At 36.0% G+C, this 22,957-nt stretch overlaps 1 protein-coding gene across 1 annotated transcript in view; it reads left to right on the forward strand.

Annotated features, from left to right (window-relative positions):
* SOAT2 (sterol O-acyltransferase 2) overlaps positions 1 to 22,957 on the forward strand; it is a 380,502-nt gene that overhangs the window by 132,360 nt on the left and 225,185 nt on the right. The window contains exon 6 of the mRNA XM_044082202.1: positions 3,208 to 3,292. Within this exon, the coding sequence (XP_043938137.1) occupies positions 3,208 to 3,292 (85 nt within the window). The remainder of the gene's footprint in view (positions 1 to 3,207; positions 3,293 to 22,957) is intronic.

The raw sequence follows: 22,957 nt of genomic DNA on the forward strand, positions 1-22,957 counted from the left end.
ATTGTAATGTTCCAGGACCTGACTGAACTATACCTTTCTCTAGGGTAGGAAAGACGATTGTAGACCTAAAAGTAGTGGAAAGAGAGCATTTATTTATCAAGTGAACAAACTAAATAAAAATACTTTGACACTGTGTAGAACAGATAGGGTACGTGATAATAAAAAGTCCATTGTAGAACTTGAATTATGGCACTGTTTGGTTCAGTATTAATGCAGGGATACATAGCAGAGGCATTAAGGCTTGTTTGACATTATAACTTGGAGGTTATAAGAACTGGGAGATTGATTCAGGAAAACATGGGAGGTTTGGCAATGACTTTTTAAAGAATGCACTTTTGGGTTGTTATTCGGGATTCATTTATCAAGGGTACAGGGTGAGGACTGATGTGATTGAAAAAAGTGATTGGGAAGGTGTTAAAATTGGGCAGAACTTACTGGGAAAGGAAAAATAGATGGGGAACAATATAAGTTGTGTATAAGTCACAAAATAAATAAATAAATGTATTAATAGATACGCAAATAAATATACAAACAAATCTGCAAAAGAATAAAAGGTATGTAGAGGGAACAAAAAGTATATAAAATATATAAATACAACTGAGGGAAGGGATTATGAATGGTTAAACAGAATCCTTCAGATATGCAGGGAAGAAGAAGGTATAAATAAAGGAGTTAAGGAAGGAAGGATAAGAGGAATATAAGTCTGAGAATTAGGCAGCTTTTAAATCAGCTTCTTGCGATAGCATTTACTATGGAATGGGGGCCCTGGGTGGAAGTCGAAGAGTGTTTGGCTGCAGAAAAATAGATGAATTAGAGTAATGATAAAGACAGAGCTGGAATGGAACTCTGAGAGGGGATATGGCTTAGGTGGAATGTGGCTGATGACAAAGTTTCATAATTATTTGGCAGCAGTACAAGTATGTCCTCAGAAATGTTGGTTTATCAGATCACTGAAGTACTCAGTAATACTAAGGAGTGGTGAAAAAAGAGCAAGTACGGGTTTTCTGTTTAAGGTCGGGGGTATAAGTAGCACAGATAACAACAGAGCAGCATGTCTGAACTCAGTTGTGGAAAGATTTGCATAAAAGAGCTTAAGGAAATGTTATTTATTTATTTATGTATGTATGTATTTATTGATTGATTCATTGATTGATTGATTTAGTAGTAAATAAGTTATAAAATGATTTGTCACCCTATTTTTTGTCAAGATGTAATGTCTAACTTGTTTCAGTGCTATGGTTAGAGCATAGTGGATGGACTGCATTTGAATTTAACTGAGGCATCTGATCCCGTGGTGTATTACAGGTTACTGGGGAAAGTTAAGAGGATGAGGATAGAGAGAATGTTTACAAAATGGGTGGAGAAATGTCTGGTGGGGAGGACACAGAAGATGATGGTGGTGACAGTAGTGTCCAAAGAGAGGCAGAGATAGGTAAGGGACTGCAGAGATCAGTAGTCAATGTGGGATGTGGGCAGCCATGTGTGGAACAGAGGCTGAATGAGGTAAGGATTCTTGATTCTTTGTTAGGAAAGGATCTGAGATTTTGGTAATTGGGGTACTATATCAAAAGAATAAAATTAAAAGATGACAAGTAAGGCCAATAAGTGATGAAATGTATTTGGCTGAGCTTTGATTCCAGGAGTAAATATCTTGTTATGGATTTGTACAGAGATGAGATGAAGTCTCATTTGGAGTACTTGGAGTCTTATAGAAAGAGACAGACAGAGAAATAGAGAAAGAGTGTGGTTATACTGCTGAAAGGGGTGATTAAGTGAATGTTAAGTCTGATTAATGTAATGGAGGGGGGAAGTAGGAGGCCTGCTTAACTCATTACATTCAATGACACCTCCAGGTACATCTGCAGTTAACGCCTACTGATGTCGCTAAGCATCAAATATTGTTTTATCATATTTGCATCAATAATTCCAAAACCATGCTATGTAGAAGGTTTTAAAAGATTTCATCTTAAAGGTTACACAATAGCAACCTCAACTACAATAATATATGATCTCTGTCTAGTGCAGGTAAAGATATATTAACTGTTGCTTTTATGATATTAATTTATGTAGATATAATTTTCATATTTTTTCTAAATATCTCAACAACCAAGTGACAGACAAAACTCCTTAGCCTCATATGAAAACTCTCAGCTAGATGAATAAAATGTGGCTGATAGTATGTGTATAACTTGAGTGGTTGCTTAGATATTGTAAGCTGTTTACAAAATATTACAAATAGCTACTTTGTTTACTGTGTCTTATAAAATTTGGTTTAAGACCTAGAACCTAGAATACTACCTTTATAAAAATAGTTTGTGCTGAAAGGGTTGCCATTTATACTTCTTTCATAACTCCTATGGTTCCAGAGATATGAACATTTGTTTGAAATGTGAGGACAACATTTGATTCTTTCAAAAGGCTTATAATCTGCCCATTGGAAGTTACAGTGCAAACTTCCTGAGCTCCATTGTAGTGAATGAGTTAAATAGCTTGGGGCTGTTTGCACATAAATGCAGTTAAGGATCATGGGCAATATTATTAAATTCCATAATGCATTAGTGAAGGTTAATGTGTTGGTTAATATGAGGGGGGAAAGCAGGGAGTGATTGTGGCAGGGAAGCAGAAGATGAAAACTGTCCACAAAGATGCCTGGTTAGATATGAAAACATTTTATTTTACACTGAGAAAATAGTACTTCGGCTGAATAAGCTTTCTGAATCCTTAGACCATTGCAAGACAACAGACATTCAAGGAAGTATAGGATAGATAGTCCATGAAGGAGGGGTATGATGGAGGTGAAAAGGATTATTGGGGTTTTTTGGGATGCTAGGTGCAACATTTGGGCATTTTGATTGGATTGCTTTGATTTATTTCTGTTCATTCTTCACGTACATAAATACATGCATATACTGCCAGACAAGCAATGCAAAGTAATTTTATTACAAAAAACATACTGTTATGCAAATGCTTTATATTGTTTTCTTTCATTATAAATTGTTTTTGCCACAAATCATAACTATATATATATATATATATATATATATATATATATATATATATATATATATATTTCTGGAAAACATACTGAATATGTTGTAATATTTCTTGTGTAAGACAGATCACATTAAGTCTACATTATTAATTACTGCTTTGCAATTCCAGTGATTCTATGTGATGCTTTCAATGTCTTTTTCTGTTAATTTAAAGGTGAAGAGATAAAGATTCCACAGTTTTCCAGTTATCTTTACTTTTTATTCTGCCCTGTTTTAATCTACAGAGACAGTTACCCAAGGTAAGTGAAATATCCAGGTGTGAAAAGTCATGTTGTTAATATAAAAATCATGTAATGTACCCAGAGACGTACATTATGGTGATGAATTCAAATAGGGCAAGACAACTATGCATTTAAAATTACTGGTGGTGTATTAAACACCATTAGCCAAATATCACATACTCACCTTCTGTTATGATAGCATATTCTGCTGAGTAAACTATGATTTGTTTTCTGGGTGCTGAAAAAAGGGAAGGGGAAACAGAAAGCAGAGCTCTAGAGCAATTCAGCTATCCATCCATCGGTCCATCCATCCATCCATCCATCCATCCATCCATCCATCCATCCAATCATTGACCCATCATTTTCTAAACTGCTTGTCTTGGTCAGAGTTGTGATGGCAGCAGACTGAGCAGGGAAGATTTTTCTATTACCATAGACAGTCTCTAATTCATCTAATGGGATCCTCAGGTGTTCACACTACTATGTGCAGGATTTTACCCAAAGCCTCTTCCCAGTAGGTTATGCTGATACACTTTCCTAGGGAGGCATCCTGGTGAGCATCCTCATAAGGTGTCCATACTAGCACAAAATCCTAGTTGAGAAAAGACAGTTTTTCCAACACAGAAGGGCCTATTCCAGTATACTGTCCTTCCTTTCTTGTACATTGTGCCTCTGCAATATTTCAAAGAATAATAGATAGGACCCTAAGCCACAAGACAAGTATGGTGCTGCTTACGTAGGGGATGTAATGATATATTTGAAGGATTTGTAATCCCATCTCACTGAGGTTCAGGTTGCTCTAAACCCTCTAAGACAAGCCAGTTTAACAGTCAATTCTTCCTACAGCAAATTAGACATGTCAGAGATAAAATATTTAGTTTATGTTACTGAAACAGGAATTTTCTGGGCATCAAGGTACAAAATGAAGATAGTAATCGGAGTTAGTTGGATACTACTGAAAATTTGTGTCCCATTTTGCTTCAATACCTTGCTCTCTTATGGATGTGTCCAAAAGCAGGAAGCCCTTTAAGGTGAAATGGACACCAAAGGCAGGCAATGCTTTTAATCAGCTGAAGATAATACTTTATGTAAAGCCTATACTAACTTCTCCAGATTTCATTAGGTCTTTATGGTATATACTAATGCAACTAAAGAGTGACCTAGGGGAACTGCTATCAGAGACCTTTATCAATATATCCTACATGATTTTTGAGTTCAAAATGTAGTAGAGAAGAAACTAGGTATTCCAGAGTTGAACCAAACACCAGACATAAACCAAAACTGTAAAATAAAAAACATATCTGTACAGAAGAACGACTGAACCACTTTGTTTTAATTTGATTAGCGATTTTGTCTCGTCTTGAAACAAGAAACTTCTTCAAACATGATTGAAAATCAAAAATTGCCTTTTAAAAGCAAGCTGTGGCACATGATCCCAAACCAAGAAGCCTTTGCTTAAAGGGATATGATACACCAAACTAAAATTATGCCCCCAAATGGGTATAGTAAAATCAATACATAAATAAATACTGTGATTGCATCCCAAACCTTAATAAAAACATGTATCAAACATGATATTAAAAATAAAAAGTATAAATATTGAAATTGAAAAGTTGTTAATGTTGTTGAATACTACCTCGGAAACTAATTGAAGTTTGGATTATAAAGGAATTACTTGTACATGTTCCAACCTACCAAATCATACAAGTTTAACTTGAATCTAAATTTAAATTATCTAAGCTTTAAATTTCAAAAGGGGGCTAATGGTGCAGTGTTCATTTAATCTTTGCCAGCTGCAACCATTCATATGCAACTGTCAGTAAAGTTCTCATTTTTCTAAAATTAGTGACCATGGGCCACCTCAACTGTTTCTAACCACCTTTTGTATAACAACAAATTTAAAATGGTGCCCTGGATATGACTGGATATGTTTATTCAAAGCATTAGTTTGTTTATTTTTCTTGACTTCATACTCATGTTTGTATATCCTCTCACATAGTTTTTGTACAGATTAATGATATAAAAGCAAGGACAACATGAGCACAAAGCATCATATTGTATCATATATCATATTGTAGTTCATTAAATGGACTAAAGAACATCCTTAGAACAAGTGTGATTAGATCACTTTTTTAACCACTTGTGATTAGATAAAGTAATGATTAGACCATGACTCACAAACACACACACACACACACACACACACACGCACACACACACACACACACACACACACACACACGCGCGCGTGCATACACATAGAGATAAATAAATAGATAGCTAGATATTCATAGGTTCACAGGGGTTTACTAGGCTAATGACCACAAGGGCCTTTTTTAAGCCTAGTCATGCATCCCAAATCTCTGACAAGTTCTGATACCCTTGATCAGTGTAAGCATAGGCCTGGGAGATGAACCATTTACAGGTTACCTGTGTCCATTAGATTAGAGACATAGGTGCCAAACCAGGGATGAATTTCCAAGTTGCACTTGAATTGGGTTAGGGAGGAACTCTGCTTCACATGGATGAGGAGCCTGTTCCAGAGATGGGGTAGTCTTTAAGAAACATACCTATCGCTCCACAAGTCCTATTTATATCACAGGCTAGGTTTAAGTCTTTAGAATGGGTAATTCTGGTGCTGTTTGTTTTGTGGATATGCAGGAGGTCCATCAGATTGGGGTCTGACAATGTCCTGTATGCCAGGCATAGATCTCCCCTCAAAAGCCTGTAGGAGACAGAATATAGGGATACGGCCTTCAGGCTATCCACATAGGACATTTTACTTATGTCCTGTATTCTTTTACTGAGAAATGTCTGTGGACATTCCAATTGTTGGATATGCCTGGTTAGGTACATATGTACCAAAGGGTCAATTTACTCAGTGACAGGTCTGATGAATGCCGAATACATTGGAACAATGACTTCCTTTAATTTAAATGCCATACCTTTGTTTATAAGTTGTGCAATATAGAATGATTTCTTCATCACTGTAGACACATGATGGTCAAAGGCTAGATTACTATCTATGTGTGTCCCTAAGTCACTGACTACTGGGTCAACTCTAAGGGGTGTGCTGTCAATATGATAGTTACCAGGGATGGATGACTTCCCAAAGGATACTATTGTGCATTTCTTGGCATTTAGTTTTATTCCATGGCTCTGACACCAGTTGTTTGTCTGTGTCAGCTCCTCATGGAAAACATTTGTGTCAGTGTGAGATTCAGTGACAGCTCCTAATTTACAATCATCTGCAAATTTAGTCAGCCAGAGACCACTGACATTTTCCTTGACTTAAGAGAAGTAAATGCCAAAATGAGGGATCCAAGGACTGATGCCTGAGGAACTCCACTTGTGACTGGCCTCTTTGTAGAGGTGAACTCCCCAATTCTAACTTCCTGGGTCCTGTCTGTGAGCCAGTTGGCTATCCACTGGGTGACATATGGGTTTGTACCTAACCTCTTGAGTTTGTTAACAATCCCCGAGTGGGGTATTGTGTCAAATCCCTTGGCCAGGTCAAGGTAGGCAGTGTGAATGATTTTGCCCTCATCCATTGCTTTGTTGACCTTCTCAAAGAAGTCCACCAGGTTGAGTAGACATGATCTAGATATGTGGTTAATACTCTGCAGAAATTAAACATATAAATTCTGTATGTAAAGACAACACAATGCAGCAGGTTCAATGTTATTGAAATTAGATATATGCTAATAAGTCACTAGGAAAGGACAAGGAACCATATGTTTGCTTATTCATTTATGGTGTCAAACTAATGCTGTTATTTAAGTGGTTCTTAAAGGTGTCTGAAATATATAGCAATGCAATGACTTACTGACACCGCTTGTTTCTCTAGGCCGACTCCTGACTGGTGTGCCTTTTTGAGGAATCTGCATACCTCCTCTGTGTGTATGGGCTTTCACCTGGTGTTTTTCACCCCTTATCCCAAATACATGCAGATAAGTAAACTGTTGAGCATCTAAATCACCCTTATATGCATGTGCTAGTGTGACTGTGATTCTGTGCATATATCTTCTTTTTTTTTTTTGTCAGGACAGTCCACAACATCATGTAATCAGTTGCAGCCTGATGGATATGGCTAGCACCCCCAAACACATGGAGGTGCTCCAGGTTATAATTAGCATCAGAGAAGAACAGTATGATTCTTTCTGAATAGTAAACTATCATATTATTTTCAGAAATATGTTGCCTGTCAGCAGTGGCTAAAAGAAGTTTAAAGAAGTAGTGAAAAATACCACCAAGAAAGCAGCTGTAAAAGACAGTAAACATATTGGACTGAGTTAAATACTGGCAATCAAAATTAAAATAATTAATCCAAATCTGATTAGCCCAGCAACACACTGCTGCATTCAGGATTCATTCCAGGTTGCTGACTACTATATTTATTCTTCCAAGCACTGGGTGGCAGTAGGCGACTGCAAGTGACTTAATAATGCTCTACCCTTAAAGCAGCTTCTACATATATTTTAATACACACAAACTACTTCTCACATATTAGTTGTTAAGGGCATCCTCTGAGTCTGTTACCATGCTGCCAAAATCTTTTTTTTTTCTGTTTTTTATTTAATCTGTGCCAGGTTCCCTTGCTAGAACTGAACCCAATTCAGTATTTACCTCTTTTTTTTTTCAAATGCACATAGTAAGGCATTGTTTGGCGGTCTGTAACTGAATATATTGCTTTGGCTGACTTATTCATTTTATTTTCGTTATAGTGCATATCTTTTTATTTTTATTCACCTGTGCCATCCTACTTTTGAATCCAATATGCTGTGAATAATGTTTTTCTTCAACTGAGTATAATGCTTTGTAGGTCTTTTTTCCAAAGCAGTGACATCAGATAGCATTTTAAGACTGAATCCATTCATCTGGGTCTATATTACGGCATCAAAAAAGCCATTAATCAAATGGCTTTATAATCGGAAATGCTGGTAATAGAAGTGTATATTGTGAGATCGTTGTACAATGAAGATCAGAAATTTTGCACTTTCCTCACTGTAGTGCGATCTCGGAGTTGGTATATATAATTAGTGGGGAGTGTGGAGGGCACACAAAAGCCACTTCTATTACCAACATTTTTGATTATAAAGCTGTATGGTCAATGCCTTTTTTGATGCAGTAATATAGATCCCATTCCTTTATATACATTTTTTATATGCTTCCCTTAAGTGCAGCATGACATAAAACAAAATTGACTGCTTTAGGTGACTTAATAGATTCATTTTTTGTTCTTTTCCAGTGTGTTATAAATATTAACTAATCCTTCCTGCCTTTGTACCTGGAGCACAATATATGTCACACTGTAGAAACTAAGTTTTCACTTCCTTAGTGCATTGCCCTGTAATTATTGTATTGCACCTGATTTATCATTATATCTGACCATACCAGTCACTTTGCCATGCCACTTTTTTCTTTATCCATTCCCCAGGATACATGAATTATGCTGAAACCCTTTCTGTCAAGGACTCATTCCAAAATTACTCAAGTTTGTCTTTTAACCTTTCAAGTTGAAATAGAGTAAACCATGCTAGATTCTACATAATCCATGATGCATCCTCTGCTGTGGTCTCCTTTTCAAACAGGTCTGTTAGAGTAATCTGATTATGATTTATCAATAGAAACATTATGCTTTCCTGTCCATTGCCATGGTGTTCTCTTAATAGTCAATCATTTTTTTATCAGAAATAAGTCCACAATTTCCCCTAGCAGAAATTATTCCAGGGTTTTCATCCCATTTTTTTATAATTTCTTATGATATGATTCATGTTTAGAGATGTCGCTAATTCTAATTATCAATGTCTTAAGAATTCTAGGGTCAAGATCATTAGACCACACTACCTTTTTTGTTATTAAAATACTTTCAAACCCCTTTCTTCTGTGATTACTGAGGCATTCATTTCTATATCTGCACAGTTAAATTTATACCTGTCTACATATTGTTTACCCTGCATTTCTCATCGTATATTTTGTTTAATGAGGATTGGGAGGGTGGCCTAATGGTTAAGGTGTTTGCCTTACAAACACAAGTTACAGGGTTTGAGTCTCACAAGGGATAATTGGCTAGGCTTAAAATGGCTCACAAAGGCAGTTAGCCTGGTACTTACCTATGAACCTAATACCTGCAGTATTGTATTGGCCTTGGGGATATGTGGCATACCAAAAAGAGCACACAAGAGTCATTACAACTATTCTGCCAGCAAATGACTTAAACTGATATATAGACTTCAGTCCTTTTATCCAGGGTGCTTATGATGGCTGGGTAATGCCTAATTTCATCTGTTTTTTAATTCTGAGATAAAATATTCATTCAGTGCTTGATTTGTCTTCATGCATGTCTTGTCTGTCCACCCACTATATATGTCACTCCCTTTTTATTTCATCAGTATTGAATCTAACAGATGTGTTTATTTGCTTGCTACTAACTGTTCTGAGAACTGCTTTTAGCCACAGACTGGGTAGATACCGCAGCTAAGAAGTATACAAAACAAAACAAGCAATTTGCAAATAGAAGACGCAGTCAAACATAAATAACAAGAAACACAAGGGAAAACAATATCAGAAAGAACTTAAACCAAGAAGGCTAAACTCAAGCAAATAGAATGCTCCTCCTATGGATCGTCATGTTCCTGGTCAGTGTAGATGCAGTCAAACAAATTCAACTGGTCAGAAACTTAACTAGACAGAAAAACTAAAATCTTGTCCTCTTGCATCCTCTTGTGGGTATCAAGCCATACACCCTACAATCTTATACATATACCAACTCCACTGCCACACAGACATGAATAAAAGTAAAATCCCACTGAGTATGTACACTTAGAAACCACATCAACACTAATTACCAATGGAAAATAAAGACTTGGGAGTTCAGCATCAGGGAGTTAATAATGGTGGCCGAGTCCTTGACTAGTAGGCATACGATGATATGTGGGAAAGCCAAACCATATAACAATAAACTGATTGGATAAATCTGTGCTTGAAAATTGTATAAAGCACAAAATTGGGAAAATCAAGAAAAAGCACAAATGGATATATTTATGGAATAATTAAATATGTCATTATTAGAGGTAGATGAAACTTGATAATTAACAGTCAAGATAAGAGGAGATAATAATAAACTGGTGACATACAATCAATCTACATGAAAGTCTCCAGGAATAGATGGTATTCTGGTAGAAGTTTGGAAGCTAGGTGGGAAGAAAGTGATAGAGATCTGGAAAGTTTTGTATAACATTATTTTAAAAGGAGGGAAAGCATCAGCATCCTGGAAAAAAGCTGTGGTGGCTGTAATACCTAAGGAAGGTAAAGACCCATCAGATCCGGTTTCATATAGGCCCATTTCAATTTTAAGCTATGATTGTAAAGTGTTCGTATCAATAATGGCTAAAAGCATGGCAAAGGAGTTGAGAAAATTGATAAATGTGGATTAATGTGGTTTTGTGAAAGGGATGCAAAGATCTGACAACATTAATAGGACAATGATAATCTAGAGAAAAGCAGAATGTAGGAAAATACTGCTGTTGGTGGTAGGTCTTGTTGCAGAGAAGCATTCGACAGAGTAACCTGGGATTTTATAAGTAGAGCAATGAAAGCATTTGCATTGCATGATATAATAATAAGGTTAATTATAATGATAGATGAGGGATCAAAGGCAACAACCAAATTGGGAATACTCCTCTCTGATAAATTTTGTCTGAACACAGGACCCAGGCAGCGATACCGTCTTTCCTCTTTGTTATTTGCATTATATTTAGAACCATTGGCAAAGAAAATAAAGGACTTAGAAATTCAAGGCTGTAATTGGTATGGTATCAAGAAAAGTTGGCTTTATTTTCAGATTACATTATTTTTATAGCAGACAGAACCAGAAAAGGACATCTCAGTATTGTGGAACATTCTGAGACAGTACTGTTTCTTTTAGTATATACAATTAATGAAGATAAAACAAAGGCTATAGCTGTAAACTATGTACCCGCACATGAATTGGTTCAGAAATATCCATATTTATGGGGACATGATAAAATGAAATATTTAGCAGTATGGAATATAAAAGATTCTGTTATAGCAGCTAAGAATATGTCGGAAAGGACTAAGCAAAAGATAACACAAAAACTGAGAAACTAGAAGCTCTTATCTATGGATATGGATAGCAAGATACAAGAAGTTAAACTGTTTTTAATCCCTTTAGTTTGATGCACAGGTCAGTGATATTTTTTATTAACCAGTGCAGAAGTTGTAGATATTAATTAATAAAGAGTTAAAGATTTTATCTGGGAGGGGAAGAAGTCAAGAATCAAGTGTGATAAATTGATCCATCTAATAGAACAAGGAGAATTTGCATCACCTGCTTTGAAGAGATATTTTATTGCTACACGGTTAAGGTTGTTATACATAACACAAGCTGAGAGCAACAATTCTAAGGAGAAAGGGATGATGATGTAGTGGGGCTAATTCAAGAAATAAACAAAGCACGGGCTTGATCCTTAAGGAGAATAAAAACAGTTGTGCAGAATATTATCTTCATAAAATAGCAGAAAATATACTAAGAACCAAGCCAAAAAGGGAATGGAGAAATTAGTTTCTGCCTTTAGGGATGATCACAATTAGGGGTAAAGAGAATAAGCCAGAGTTGGCTGGAGTTTGCTTGAAAAATCTAGCAAAGGAACCAAGGTATTGGGAACAAATAATTAGAGAGGGAAAGGTGATAGAATGGGAAGAGGGTAAGATCTGGATTGCAGGGTAAAGACTGCCATCTGTATCAGGGCTTGATATCTGCATATAGGCACAGAGATTAGGGGGTCCTAAATGAAAGACCTGCACTGGTTGTGTTTTTAGTTGAATCAGGAACAGAAACTGCCGTTAATAAATGGATAATAAGTAGGCATATAAAATATTGCACAACAGTTATAGGAATCAATCAGAGGTGGTCAGAAAAGATTGGGAGGAGACATTAGATAAGCAATTCACAAAGAAATAATGGGAAGACACATATCTGTCTCACAAATATGCAAAAAAATCTTGAAGACTTAGGATTTTCCTTGGAAGTATTGGTATAGCTAGTATTATACCCCAAGCAGCCTCCAAATAATTTTTCCTCACATAGACAGCAAATGCTGGAGGTATAATGGGGAAGAAAGATGTACCTGGGAACATATGTTCTCAGAGTCTAATGAGTTGGCAGACTTTAGAAATTCCCTACATAGTAGTCTTTCAAGAAGACTGGGTGAGCAAATCATGTAACTAAGGAAATGATTTTTTTATTTTTTTGAGCTGTGATACAGGATCTGAATTACCTGGACAGTAATGACGTGATACGTTTAATTCTGGTAGCTGCCAAAAATACAATAACTAGAATATAGAAATCAAACTCTAAACCAACCATACTTGAAGTAGTGAATATTATAAATGAAATAAAATGACAGGAAAGGGATTTTTAGAAAAGGGAAGGAATAAAATACAAAGCCAAATAGAAATTGTGGAAACAATACATGCTGAAAAAAAATTTGGAGGAGGAATTTTTTGGAGAGAAGACAGGAACTGAACAATTTATGTAATGTTGGATTCATTATATTTTATAGAACAATATCTGTGATGTACAGTGTTTGCAAATATGAACTTGTTAATATGGTTTGATTACTTTTATAAAAATCTAAGCTTGCCTATGTCACAAGTGATAATTCAGTAAATGTGTTTTTTAAATATACTTCTTAAAGTTCTTCCTAAACTAAGAATGGCATAAAAGTAAATTAAATGAAGTACATGAAAGTATACATTAAGATTAAAATATTGTGTTTCACATGGAATTAGGGAAATGGCATAAATTCTAGCTAATAAAGTATTAGGTAAAGTCAAAATAAAAAAAAATGATTAATGCAATACACATTGTATATACTAAGTAACAAATTATGTTAAAAAGCTGATGATTTGAAAGATATAATAAAAGTTGAAGTGGACTTAACTTCAACTTGAGACCAAACAGATTCTAAGTAGGTGAAGATGACATGTATACCAGCAAAGAATTCTTTTTATCCTGAAGCATACAATGGACACTGGAGAAATTATTCTGGCCTGCATGTTGTGAGGAATCACAGACCAGAATATAACACAGGCTCTATGTATCTTACAGTAGAGAAGGTAAAATATTTTTCAGTCTTTCTTATTAACCATATGGAGCTTTTTGTTATTCTGTCTTCCTTAACTTTTGCTTTAAGTGGTACCATTTTCTGCTATGTTCCTTCTGAGCCCTTGAACTTTGAAAATTACAGGTATGTCTTTTTAATCTTCTATACATCTTTTTCAAGGATTGAGATTTCCCCTGTGTTTATCTTGCTTATTTCTTTCACAAAATCTGCTACTCTCAATGTGTAAAGTTTGAAATTTCCAAATTATTCTTTTATGCAACCTTTATAACTGTTTGCTAAAGATACTCTTTTCTTATTTCTCAGTTACTCTTCCATTCATCCGCTGTAAGCATTTGTTAGAGTTACCATATTCTTATTTTAGAATTCACTTTCCCAAATTAATATTAATACTGCGTGTTTACTTATCAATTTATTAACATTTAGTGTTAAACCACACTGCTAGATAATCACTCTTTTTCCCATAATTATTGCACAGTTAAACTGTCTCTGTTCCTGTTTGAGAATATATAACTTTAAATTGGACCTGTCACCTGACATCTGTATACCCCTGGCAAGGAAATAAGGCTGGCCTTAGTGTTGGGGATGGCTATAATCAGGGCATTATTTAAGTTCGTTTCATCATCATCACCTTTTCATTAGCTAAAAATGCTGAAGCCAGTGCAGAAAAGCAATGGATGCCATATCATGCTTGCCATCTTGACATGAAAAGAATAATATGGTCTGAGATAAATAAAATGTGAGGGAAAGGAACATATGGGGCCATCTACCTTCCTACATATCTGAACAAATTCTCTGTTAAAGGATACTCCCTGTAGTCATGTTTAAAGAAAGGGTGATCTTCTAGTCAAGATGTTATAACAAAACATTTTGAGTGTATGAAATATGCAGAAAGAATATCCAAACCAGACAAATCTTCATTTAGAGTTGGCATGCCTGCATATTCAACTTAGATGTCTATAGGTTAATACCAAATCACTCCTTCAGCGTACCTATATCAGAATTTCTCATACTCTTTAGGGAAAGTGACTAACTCTCAGGAAACAGCTAAACCTTCCTTCAGTTTCATAGCAAACAAATCTGGTTGTATAAACTAAATGTTAATCATCACTGTTACTGCAGTCGCTATGACAGTTTTTCAGTTTATTATTTTTCCTCACAACTCATTCCAGGTACTTAAAGAGGCACTTTATTCTGAGACTGCTCTAATACCATTGTAATCAAAATTGTATTAGGATGGGAGAATGTAATGTCAGATTATTTGATGCATTGCTATAAAAATAAATATCTGTATGTTTTGACAAAACTGTGGAAATGAGGCAGTAAATGCAAATTAAAGAGGAAACACGTATTAGAACTCAAAACAATTTCTAAAGGTCACTGAAGGAAAATTGCATGATTTATACTTGCTTGCATCTTGTTTCTTGGAAAACAAGTAAGCAGATAGTCATACAGTGGATTGTAAAAGTTGATTACATATCCTGTTTTCATATGCTGATGCAGCTGTTAGGGACAATGAATGTTTAGCAACCAGGAAATGGAGTCTCCCCTCTCCAAAAAACACTCACACATTTCATCCCAGGAAAGCTATGAAGCCGACTGGTGCAAAAAAAATAAAAAATTACAATTACACAAGTTTAACAGCAATGTGAAAATTGAAATGAGCAGTATCTGCTTTTATTGTTTGAGTCAGTGTTACTGCTTCAGAAAATTTCCATATGGTATCTGAATCAACTTTGCAACATCTTTCCAGGAAACAAGTATATTTACCATATTTCTAGTCACTTGATCTCAAATTTACACACATACATAAGAATGTATGAATGCATTTATCTGTTATTTACTTATTTATAATTAGGTTGGGTGGCCAGTCATCAGTGGATTCATTTCAGAGATGACCCAGGCATCAAACTTAACAAAGGTAGTATAATGCACACAAGATGCAGTGATAAATAGTTAATTTGATGGACTAAATACAATTTATGTATAGCAGAAAGCTTAGTACAAGGCATAGTCAGACTGTGTAGGGAAAGAATCTTTGAAAACTTTTCATTTATAAATATAGGCAGTTTTATCTAACAGAATATATTTTCTGTTACTGATATTAGGAAGATGCAGTCTCTACTCATGATGGTCAAAATCAACAAAACTCTTAGGCTGGTATTCATAGTCCGGGGCTTTGGATTTTTGTTGTGGTAATGCTTGAAAAGTGGTGCTGTGTGAATATTCAAGTCCCAAACATGTGGGATGAATACGTAATTGCTGAGACCTTTTTATAAACACACCTCCTTACTGCAAAAGTATAATATGTTCAAGGCACAAATGATTTTGGGGCAGCTGATACACAGATAAGTGACATTACAGTTTTGTGTATCAGTAGGATTCATAGAGATGAATTTATAATGAGATTATATGAATAGTAAATATGTAAATAGCCCTGGATGTATGCCAGTAAGCAGCAATATAACAGAATAATATGGAGATGCAAGGGGGAGGGAAAAGATTTCATTTGGTGTCAGGGATGTATTGTGCATAGATAGGCAGACTTCTGAAGGGGTCTTTGGGGAAATTTTTCATTTTAATATCAAGGACGTACTTGCGCATACATGGGGAAACTACTAAACGGGCTGTTGGGGGAAATATTTCATTTTTGATGCCCTGAACATGCTTAGGCATGCATGAGTAGACTACTGAAGATGTTGTTGCAGGAAATGTTTCATTTTGATGTCAGGGAAGTGCTTATGTATACATGGGTAGACAACTGAAGGGGTCATGGTGGAAATGTTTCATTTTGGTGCTTGTGCATACTTAGGCATATTGCTGAAGGGATTGGTGGAGGGAAGAAGTCCAATTTAGTACTTGGCACTCTTAGACAAGCTACTGAAGGGATAGCTGGGGGCAAGTTCATGGATTATAACACAGATATGAAAGGCAAAGCACTGCATTTAACAAGGGATGTGCATACCACAGAGATACTGGGCAAATTGCAAGAATACCTCATTAGCATCCACTGCTTTACAAAACTTCTCATTTCATAGGTTCATAGGTTCATAGGTTGGTACTAAGATATCGGCCCTAGGGCCTGCACAAGCCTAGCCATAACAATTCCCTGGCTATTTCTTCCTGCAATATTTACTTCCCTGGACCCCTGTCTAGCAGGGCGACTGACGTGATCCCTGGGGTGATCCCTGGGGTGAATTTCCTATCTCCCATCCAATCATCAAGGTTCCTTTTGAAGAGGGCCAAAGAGTCGCTCTGCTTGACATGTATGGGCAGTCTATTCTAGAGTCTGGGGAGTCTCTGGGTCAGGAACCTATCCCTCCAGCATGTTTTGTTCATTGTGATGACAAGGTTTAGATCCCTGGGGCATGTGGCTCTGAGGGATTGGGGTTTCTTTAAGTGTAGCATTTCCAACAGCTCTGGGTTTGAATTGCATCTCATTATAGTTAAGGTCATTCTCAATAGCATAAATGACCTCTATTAATGTCACCTTTTCTGCATTCATTCGTAAACATCAGGATACCCCTATCACATTTATGCAAAAGACTATGATTATTGGCCGTAATCTAGGCAAGGTAGCAACCTCATTTCTTTGGGACTATAAATAATAACAAGCAATGGACAGATACCATAGGTTGTGAGTCTACTCAGTAATTCAGTTAGTTGCTTGTGAAAATCCTACAAACTTTCCTAAGAGCAACACAATAATACTTGTGTAAGAAACAAAGCAGGCAAATTCTAATTAAGTTGAAGTTCTTCTTTTCCCAGAGATAGTCTTCTACTGAGAGGACATGAGCAGTTTTGTATCCAGTATCAACTTCCATGTTTGTTTAATGTTCTGATTCACTGGGGTATGCAGATAAGAATGTGGGGGCCAGGAAGATTAACAGGTGCTGATATTTTCAGAAGTTAAACCAGTGACTCCAGGAAGAGAAACTAGAATGATAATAAATGCAACTGATGTATTTTTTAGTTCATGACTGAAAAAAGTCAACAGATGAGCTCATCCATCAAGTTAACAAATATTAAAAGTACATGAACAAAAAGAAAAGGGAATTTTAATCAGTTGTTTGTCTAAAACAACCTGCAGAGCATTTTGCCTTATTTTTGTTGAAGACTACAGTAAATGGGCAGAGGCAGTACTTACTAAGAAAAAAGTTACCAGTATAAAATGCGGCTGACAAGTCAGTAACATTAGCCTCAAAATATTGATGAAGTAACATAAAGGGAATGTACTAAGAGCAAGTTCTGAAATAATCCCTGTTTTTAATGAAAGCCTTATAAGATATAAATTTGTTAATTTTATTTCATAGGCTCATATGTACTTAATAGGCTAATGACCACCAAGGCCTTTATAAGCCTAGGCATGCAACCCAACCCAATTGTGTCCCGATGTATTATGGGTGTTTGTTAGAAGTAGGCATCTTAGAAAGTATCTAAAGGTTATGTGGGTGGCATGTTAGTTTGGGCATTGTTACTGTCTGTGTGTAAAGTCTGCATGATAGACCACTGAACCATCAGTATAAGACCTTGGCTAATCTAATGGAATTGCTCTATTATAAAGACAAATGCTTTAATAAGTCATTGTACATTTTGTTGTAGTAGTGTTATGTACTATATCTGATTTTGTTAAACAAAACATTTTCCCATAGCATATAGGTGACACACCCATTCAATCAGACAATGTTGTTAGGGATCTAAGCTCTCATGTTTGTAATTCTTATCTTTTGACCATCAAGCTCCTGCAGCAAGTTTTCTATTTGTCTCACTTAATTTCCAAAGGTGTCTCCACTAGATCCAGTTCATATTCATCATTGAGCTTCAAAATGATTCCCAGACAAGACTTAATTACCATTTACTTGTATTTAATCAGACCCATTATTGAATATAATGTTTATTTTGTCATATATGTTTTTAATCACATCACTCAACTTGAGAGATCTCAGAGATTCTAACTAAAGAGATCAGTGGCCTCAAAAATCTTAGTTATCAGAAAAGACTGGCAGCCATTTGTCTATACTCAGCATCTTATCGATTCCTCAGTTGGGATGTGTGTCTAGCCTTTCAAACCTCTGAAATGTTAGACCCTCTTTGACCTTCTAATCTTTCTCAGAACAAATAGTTCCTCAAATACCGAGTTAAAGGACTTAAACATTAGTCAACAGAAGTTTGTATGATAAATTCAAATATTCTCATATTTCAACTGACAAGATGCAATTGCAAGCATTACAGAGAGCATTGCTTAGATGGCATGCACAATTTACACACACTGTAAAATAGTAGAATGTAATGTTGAGTAAGATGCAGTTAGAATACGAGAAGAAGAGAAACAGTTAGCAGTAAATGGTCATCCAGTTCAATCACAGAGGTCAGCCAGAGGAATGATAGTAATGATATGAAAGTGTACGGTGAGTGAGACTAAAGAAAACTGCCACTCAGCAAATGGAAGGAATATGCTGAGAAGGATTTAAAGAAGTACAGGTTGGGGTCAAGGTCAAGATTTAATTAATGCCGTGATCATATCAGTAAATCATGACAACTACACTGATTGGTCATCACAATGTCGACATCAAAACACTGACTGTGCAGTAGTCAACCATATATAAAGGAGATGGGCATACAATTGCAAATCGAGAAAAACAGCCTTGCATTTATGATTGTTTCCACAATCATAAAAAAGACGCGAAATCAGAAGCAATGTACATTTATGTGAGGACCTCCATCACCCATATTCCTGATAAGAGACTTCGTCACTCCACATCCTAACTTTTATATATATATATATATATATATATATATATATATATATGTATATATATATATATATGGTTCCAGAAGATCGAAAACGAAGAAGACCGGCGCATCATCGCGAGTGGCAGAACATCGACAATGCAGAAGACCCGACCGACGGATGACACCAACGCCGCCGCCGGGATGGGTATGGTGTGTGGCTGTGTGTATAATGGGACGTTAGAGCGTGGGAGGCAGAGGTGGAGATGTGTGGGGATAGTGTGGGGGGTGGGGATAGGGGGGAGAAGTTAGGGGGAGGTTAGGGGGGGGGGTTAAGGGGTTAGAGTTAGAGTTAGGGTTGGTGAGTTAGGTTAGTTAGGGTAGGGTTAGGTTGGGGGAGGGGTTAGGATAGGGTTAAGGGAGCCGGGGGGCGGGGAGGGGCGTTAGGGGGGGGGTGAAGGTAGGTAGGTTAGGGGAGGGGTAGGTAAGTGTTAGTGATAGTGTAGGTTAGTTTGTGGAATGGGGATGTGTTTTGTTTTTAATAATTATTGTGGTGTGTGCAGTGTGTGGGGTGGGTTTTTTGTGTATATATATATATATATATATATATATATATATATATATATATATACATATATATATATATATATATATATATATATATATATACCAACTCAATGACCACACAAATGTCATGCAGTGGCAATTAGCCAAATAATTGCAGCACATTGCTACATTGTAAGTCAAAATAAACAATGTCTCCTACCAAATGTGTTAATTTATTTTTGTTTGTAGAACTCTAACCAGCATACTTAGTGATGGCCAGAGCCCATACTAAGCATTCCTTCAAACAGCAACACTTGAAACAGAGAGGGGTCAGTCAGACAATAAAATAATGTACAAGCAAATTTTGTTGAATGAGAAAAATCTGAAAAATAATAGGCACATAAGGCCTTCACGTGGATTGTTGCAAGTTTATTAAAACAAAAATGAAACACCTGCACATGTAACTCATTTTTATTAAACTTCAAAATTAGAATGTTAGCACACAGCAAGCCCATTAATCTTTTAGCTAATAATGCATCAAACTGTGAACCATTTTGAAACTGCATTCGCATTTAAATCACTTAATAAACAATCAGAAAAAAGCTCACTAATGAGAAAATAGATCAGTTAAACATTCCCAAATGCAGAAAACAGATGTTTAAAGCTTTATATTTTGCAAGACACTTCATACTTATGGAATCATTCAGTCCAGAAAAAGAAAAAAAAAACTCCCGCTGTTTAATAAGACCTGCCAGTAAAATTCCTTATTTTTCCAAATAAGTTTCACAATTGCCATGTCTGATGACCAGTTTTACATGTTCAAAGACAAAGAAACAAAGTATTGGGTATAAGTTTTATTTTTTGGGGCACGTTAATGAGATGCTGATGATGGCCCGGTTCCAAACAGTAGAGTTCTTTGAGTTCAAAACAGTGATGACTCCGGTCATGGTGACCTGTAGTGAAGTGTCCTACTTTATTGTATAATAAACAAGCTGTACCTCTTAAGATGATGTGCAAAACAGAGAAGAGATGGGAAAAGGCATGGATCATCTGTGGAAGGCCTGGAACAACGTGAAATAAATTTTGTTTGTACAATCTACCAAATTTCTGTTAAGTTCTGATCAATGCTTTGCTCACGTTTGTTGCATTTCAGTTGGTTATCATTGCTTTGTATAAGAAACTTAATAGATCTGACTTCCACTTTGGGCAAGAGGTCAAGTAAGGTTAAACAAAGACACCAAGTTCACTGATTCGGCATATTATCAATTTTAGTGAGACTAGAAGAGCCAGAGACAAGGGAGTGGAAGTTCTTGTAATGAATATTACCTGTTAAAGCATAGCTTAAACTGCCTTGTGTAAGCTGAAAAATCATTTTCACTTTATTTGTGCTGTATTTGCTTGAGGCATTGCTCTTCTGTTACTTCACAGCTCACAGCTTGAGGTATTGCTTTTTCTGTTACTTCACTGCTCACTGCTGATTGTAGTGATGTGTTAAGATTTAATAAATTGTTTTGTGCTGAATTCTGAGGCTGCTGGGCAACAAAGAACGAAAAATCTTTATCTGCATACTTTAATGATGATGTCTCTTTCTCTTGAATTGGAACATCTGAGAGTGAGAATATAAGATTATGGAGACATATAGGCAGCAAAGCTGCCCACACGGGGGTGTGGGATATCTGCTCCCTACAAAAAATGTTGTCTTTGTTTTTCATGCATTTCTGCAATCTCACAATCTTCTCTTGTAAATAAATATAGTATCTATCTATACTTCATGCAGCAGGTTTCATGCTGAAATGTACAAGCTATTGTATTTAAGGCTAATTCATTTTGATGTAGCATAATAGAGAAATTAAAGCACACTTAAATTCAGCTTTAGAACAAACAATAAAAATTGTACTTTTCTAGCACACAAGGAATCCCCACTTTACTATGGTCTTAGTTTAAAAACGTCAATATTTCAGAAAGTCAATCAATTGTCTTGACCATAAGCAGATCAACTTTCTAAAAAGGTCATATATACGATTCCTTTTCAGAAAGTTGATCTGCTTATATTATATATATATATATATATATATATATATATATATATATATATATATATATATGTATGTATGTATGTATAGATATATATAGATATATATATATATATATATATATATATATATATATATATATATATATATATATATATATATGGATCCCCTTCAGTTAACCGAAACGCCGAAACACAAATCACCGACACCAACAGACCGACAACACAAAATACCGACAATACACACAACCATACATGCACTAACCGTAACTCAAACCCTAACCCTAAGGTCCGACACAACCGCACACTTACCCTACCCGCACCCTAACCCTAACTCACTTAACCCACCCCTAAACCCACAGTCCGTCACTATCGCACACACACCCTACCTGCACCCTAACCCTAACTCACTTAACCCACCCCTAAACCCACAGTCCGTCACTATCGCACACACACCCTACCTGCACCCTAACCCAAACTCACTTAACCCGCCCCTAAAACTACAGTCCCTCACTATCGCACACTTACCTGTCCGCTCCCTAACACTAAATCCCTCACTCTATCGCATACTTACCGAGTCCGTCGGGTTCTCACCTTGTCGGTGATTTCGGCCCAACGGATTCCTTGTCGGTGAAGTGAGATTTCGGGCATCTAAAGGGGATCCATATATATATATATATATATATATATATATATATATATACACACACACACACACACACACACACACACACACACACACCCACACACACACGCACGCACACACACACGCACGCACATGCACGCACACACACATGCTTGCATGCCTAAAATAATATTACTATTTGTTTTTCAAAAAAAAACATGTGATCTTATTTATGTTTATTATTTCTTTTTTGTATTTTTCTATTTTTTTCTGCTGCAAGATAACAAAGAAGGTTTCATCTGATGTATTTGTACTGTAATTTTATTAAACTCATATGTTTTTATTGTTTGTGATTTACTGCTTGCTGTTGGTTCACTGTAACATAATAGTTTCCTTTATAAAATATGCCACATTTTCTGAGACAGAATATATAAATATGTGAATGGCATTTACATCTTATAATATCTGCACTAAGTAAACTAAAATTCTGCAATGTGAGTGTTTTCCATTTGGAAGAAAAGATGCGTGAACTTGTAGCCCTTTCACATGCTATATATAAAAAAGCATATGAAGTTGCAACTGAAGACTGCAACTATCTTTTGCTG

This window comes from Protopterus annectens, chromosome 9.part0, assembly GCF_019279795.1.
Source record: "Protopterus annectens isolate FY-2018-M chromosome 9.part0, PAN1.0, whole genome shotgun sequence".
NCBI classification, from domain to species: Eukaryota; Metazoa; Chordata; order Ceratodontiformes; family Protopteridae; genus Protopterus; species Protopterus annectens.